The 4,943-nt window shown below is 58.4% G+C and overlaps 1 protein-coding gene across 1 annotated transcript in view; it reads left to right on the top strand.

The window, feature by feature from the left end:
- Positions 1 to 849, top strand: part of Hdac4 (histone deacetylase 4) — a 219,734-nt gene extending 218,885 nt beyond the window's left edge. The window contains exons 24-25 of the mRNA XM_013024290.1: positions 6 to 169; positions 346 to 849. Of these exons, the coding sequence (XP_012879744.1) occupies positions 6 to 169; positions 346 to 385 (204 nt within the window). The 3' untranslated portion in view covers positions 386 to 849. The remainder of the gene's footprint in view (positions 1 to 5; positions 170 to 345) is intronic.
- Positions 850 to 4,943: the final 4,094 nt, after the last annotated feature.

Below are 4,943 nucleotides of genomic sequence, written 5' to 3'. Positions count from 1 at the left end.
GGCAGCCGCTCGCCTTCCTCTCCCCAGGCAAGCACTGGCGCTGCCTGCAGCGCCTCGCCTCCACCGTGGGCCATTCTCTGACGGAGGCGCAGAAGTGCGAGAGTGAAGAGGCCGAGACCGTCACCGCCATGGCCTCGCTGTCCGTGGGCGTGAAGCCGGCGGAGAAGAGGTGAGCTCGCGTCCACACCTCCCCGCAGGTCTGCCCGGGCGCAGGGACACCTCCCGCCCCATGCCGGGCTCCGTGGGGACCCACGGACACCCCTCCAGAAAGCGCGGTGGCCTTGGCTCCGGCTGGACACGCGTGACCCACCGTGCGCCCCGGCACGCCCCTTGCTCTCTCCACAGGCCCGACGAGGAGCCCATGGAGGAGGAGCCACCGCTGTAGGGGCCCTGGAAGCTGCTGTTCTCTCATTTGTTTGTCTGTCTTGAAGCTCAGCCAAGAAACTTTACCGTGTCACTCCTGCCTCCTGCAGCGGTGCCCTCTGAGCAAGAAGGGACGCCCTGCACACCGCGGCCACGGGAGCCTTCCGCCGCCCGGCCCGGACGCCTGGAGACGCACATGCACACCGGGCATGTACATGGCAGGTACATGGAACACGGGCTGCGTGCCCTGAGTACACGCACGGACACACGGAAGCCAAGCACACGCCAGCGGTCCCTCGGGGAGCACGAAGGGAGGAGCCTGTGGGAACTTGGGCAGAGTTGCCAAGTTCTGGTGACAGGAAGAAGAGAGTGAAAATCAAAGATCTAATAATACAAAACAAACTTGATTAAAACTGGTGCTTAACATTTGATTCTTACCCACAATTCCACAGTCTCCGTGTAAACCACTCATCTTGTAGGTTTTTTTTTTAAAAAAAGAAAAGAAAAGCAAAACAAAAAACCAAGTTTTCTATGGCTCTGGCCTGCCCTGCAGAGCTTAGTGGTGAGCCACAGGTTCTGCGCTGGGTCGAGGGCAGAGCTGGTTGGACTTTTAAAAATAAAAACTGGACAAAACCGCAATGTGAGCCTGGAAGTCGGCTTGAGCGTCTCAAAGCCATCAGAAGATGCGAGTTTGTGCCTTTTTTTTAATTGCTCTGATGGATTTTTGTGGCTGGGTTTTCTGAAGTCTGAGGGACAATGCCTTAAATAAATACGCGGGAAGTGAAGGACATTTCCCTGCAGCGGGTGGAGCCAGGCGGTGTGGGCCAGGCCCCGGGGCAGGCCGCAGCTGCAGGCCTCGGGCCAGGCCTCGGGGCAGGCCGCAGCTGCAGGCCTTGTCTGGCTTTACTGCTGTTTGAAGAAATGGAGGTCGCTCCAGAGAAGTGGCAGACACCGTTGGGGGCTTGAGGCCCCGCACGTTTAAATGAATCCAAAGTGTTCTTTGCTCGTACGTACGTCATGTCGCCAGTGAGCATCTCTGCCTGGTCGTAAGCATGTGGCCGCACACCGCGGTGTTGCGATCGGAATGCTTTTTATTAAAAGCAAGTAGCATGGAGTATTGCTTAAATTTTAGGTATAAATATATATATATATATGTATAATATATATTCCAATGTATTCCAAGCTAAGAAACTTGATTCTTACAAGATCTTGATAAAATATTTATAATGCATTTATAGAAAAAGTATATATATCTCTCTATATATAATAAATGCAGATTGTGAAGGTCCCTGGCCGACAGAGGACTTGGGAGCTAGCTCTGAGGTGCTTAGGGTACAGGATCCAGGTTGAAGCCCCTGGGTCTTTCGGGGTCCCGACTGGTCAGCGTTCAGACCCCCTCCCCTGCCCCAGGCACCTTCCGTTTGTACTTTTAAGTTTAGTTCTTTTCTAACAGAGCCCCGTCTTCTCTCCACCTCCATGCACATATGTACCTAATGAGTTTTTATAGCAAAGAATATAAATTTGCTGTTGATTTTTGTATGAATTTTTCACACACAAAAAAGATCCTAAATAAGCGTTGTTTTGTGAATTTTACATTTTCCTTCACCATTTAGCAGTTTTCTGAATGGTAATCATTTCTAGGCCTTTTTCCTTTCTGAGTTTTCGCTTGTACCTTTTTCACTTGGAAGGTTTTTGTGGTGTGGTTTGGTTCCTTTCTTTACCGCGAGGGGCGTGGCGCGGCAGGGCCACAGGGGGAGGGCAGAGCCAGGCCTTGGCGGGCACTTCTCAGCCCTGTCCAGAGGCCATGCTGCCCACCATACTAGTAGCGTTAGGAGGAGCAGGGTGTCCACTCCCTCGGGCAGGTGCGGGCAGGCCGCCAGGCAGTCACGTTAGAAAACCCTGCAGCCCTCTCCAACCACTCTGCGTGGGGGTAGAATTCAGGCTCCAGCTTTCCAAAGACTTTTGAAGCCTGTGTGCAGCGCAGCCCGAGCAGGGCCCAGCGCTTTCCGCAGGAGCCATGCCACGTCTCGGGCCCGCAGCTGCAGCGCCTGCCGGCCCAGCCAGGCTCTGGCTTTGCTCTTTCTTTGACAGCGGACAGCCACTCTTTCCTGGGAACTTATTTTCTAGCACTTGAAGCCACCAATTTCATTCCAGAGTGGGCCCGGCTCAGGCTCGGGGACAGGCGGTCAGGCGCCCGGTGGGCCCCGGGCCGGGCGCCCGAGTTCCCTCACGTTTACAGGGTAGATGGAACCCAGCCGGACTCTGTCCAGACAAGTCTGAAGTCCTGAGTTCTCGGTCAGTGTTGGTCCGCGCGGGGGCGGGTATTTGTTGGCCTGGGGGTGTTTGGTGGCACAGCCCCTCGCCTCAGCCCAGGCGCTGCTGAGATGGCCGCAGGGTCTCCGTGCCGGGGCCTGTGGCCCTCTGCACACGGCACCTGTCCCACGGCCACTGGGGGGAGGGGAGTGCCTCATCTCTTGGAAGATGAGGGCATGACGGGGCTCCCCCGCCCCCCGCCGGGTTCAGCCGGAGCTCTCGCATGTGCACGGCGGCGGTGCCAGGCCTGTTCCCCCTGCTGTGCGCCTGGCCTTCCTTCACGGGCAGCGGGCGCGGGGCAGGCCTTAGCCGCGGCCCTATCGGTCCTGGGAGCCTCAGCCTTTTGCTTTCTTTGTGGAGACCTGGGGTCACTGGCCGAATCTGTGAGCACTTTACATCCTTTTAAGCGCAACCCCAAGTTCCCCCGGGTGTGTGGCGCCCGCCCGCCTTGGGACTGCCTGCCACACCCTGTGCCCACGTCCCCCGCGGGCGCCCGCCCCGTGCTCAGGGCCTGGCCGCCTCGTCGGCGCCCGGGGCTTCGGCCTCAGAGGCCCACTGTGTGGACGTATTCGGTTTTTCTTTCCTTTTCAAGCTGTGTCCGAGGAGCCCAGCCTTGGCGCTCGGCCGCGCACAGGTGGCCGCGGCCTGGTGGTTTCTTTCCGTCAGAACATCCCTTCTCCCCTCCCCCGGTCACAGCCGTGTGCTCATTCCATTCTTTTTGTAGACTTTGGGCCCACGTGTTTTCTGGGCACTGATACATATATAAATATATAGATAGAGATAGATGAATATATTTTTTTAAGTTTCCTACACCTGGAGGTTGCATGGACCGTACGCCCGGCATGTCTTTCTATTGTATACAGATTTTGCACGCCTGACTCGGCAGCTTTGGGGAAGAGGAAAAAATGCCTTTGGGTTCCCCCTCCCGGCGTTTGCAGGCTCAGAGATGAACATCTTCCCTCGAAACAGCCTCGAAGGCGAGGAGGGGACCTTGTGAGTCTCACTGGACTTATTCTTCAGGAAATTGTACTTTTTCCTGCGAGGAGAATAAAAAGGACTGCGTGAGCCTTGTCCCGCCAGGGCCGTTGTATTTGCGTGGAGCATCTTGTGTGGAGACGGCCCTGCCTCCAGCGTGGCCTGCCTGTCTCTTTTGAGTTGGTTGGGAAGAATTGTTTCCTTCCTTTGTTTCCTTTTATTCTCCTTCCTCGGGGCCAGGTGCGCACCGCACCGCCCGCCACCTGTGACCGAGGCCCGGGGTGCGGGGAGCCCCTTTTCTGCACAGCCCCGTGGGCTTCTCGTTGCTTTTAGCGGTGGTGGGTGGCAGGAGCCGGGGTCTGGCCGCGTGGTGGGCCCGCGTCCCCGCCCCAGGAGGCCGGGCTGACACTGATTCAGTCTCCTAGCAGAAAACTCAGCCAGGTGTTTGTTTTTTGGAGTGTGTGTGCACCCCGCCGGGGGTACTGCCTGTCAGCTTCTGGGGATGGCAGCGCGCACACACACACACGCACGCCGCCCCCCCCCCCACGCTCCACCACCTGTGCTGGACGCTAGAACTTGACGCCCACGCGGGCTCCCCTCGGGCCACGGCCACCGCTCGCGTCTGTCACTGACCCCGTTTCCTCTGGGCGGGCCTCCCCAGCGCTCCCGTTCGGAGCGCGCGCTGTCTGACTTGGGGCTCCGCATCCTGTTGTGTTCTGTGTGGATGGATGGTCACCGAGGGCCGTGCCCTGGCGGCCGCCGCGGCCACCTCCCGGAGTCCCGTGTTCTGTACCACATCACACACTTGTTACTCTGTGGTGTAAATAAAGATTGCCCTCCAGCCCCGCCTCTGCCTGTGCACTCTCTTGCTCGTTGGCTCTCGCGTACATGGGACACCCGGGACCGACCGCCACGTGGCCCCATGGGCGCCTTCGCCCCCACTGGTACTCGGTGAACACATTGTGCTCTTTGCTCCCTGCACACTCTCTGTAGGCAGCGGTGAGGCATGGTCAGCTCAGACGAACGCCCCCAAATTCCAGCCAGGGCTTCCTGGTCCCCCAACGGGGTCCCTGCACAGCCCTATGCGGTGGCCTGCGGCTGGGGTCAACTCTGGGACCTATAGCTCAGCACCCTGGGGGTGCCTGAGGGATGGCCGGCAGCGCCCCAGCCTGACTCCCCTACTGGGGACCACCTCCTCCCAGACACCCTGCATAGCTTTGCTCCACAGGCACCCTGTACAGCAGTGGCCTCCCAGGACTCACCCGCAAGTTTGTCTCTGAGCCCCAAAGTGA

This window comes from Dipodomys ordii, unplaced genomic scaffold (assembly GCF_000151885.1).
Source record: "Dipodomys ordii isolate 6190 unplaced genomic scaffold, Dord_2.0 Scaffold1, whole genome shotgun sequence".
Classification (NCBI taxonomy): Eukaryota; Metazoa; Chordata; class Mammalia; order Rodentia; family Heteromyidae; genus Dipodomys; species Dipodomys ordii.
This window is presented reverse-complemented; position numbering and strand designations above follow the sequence as displayed.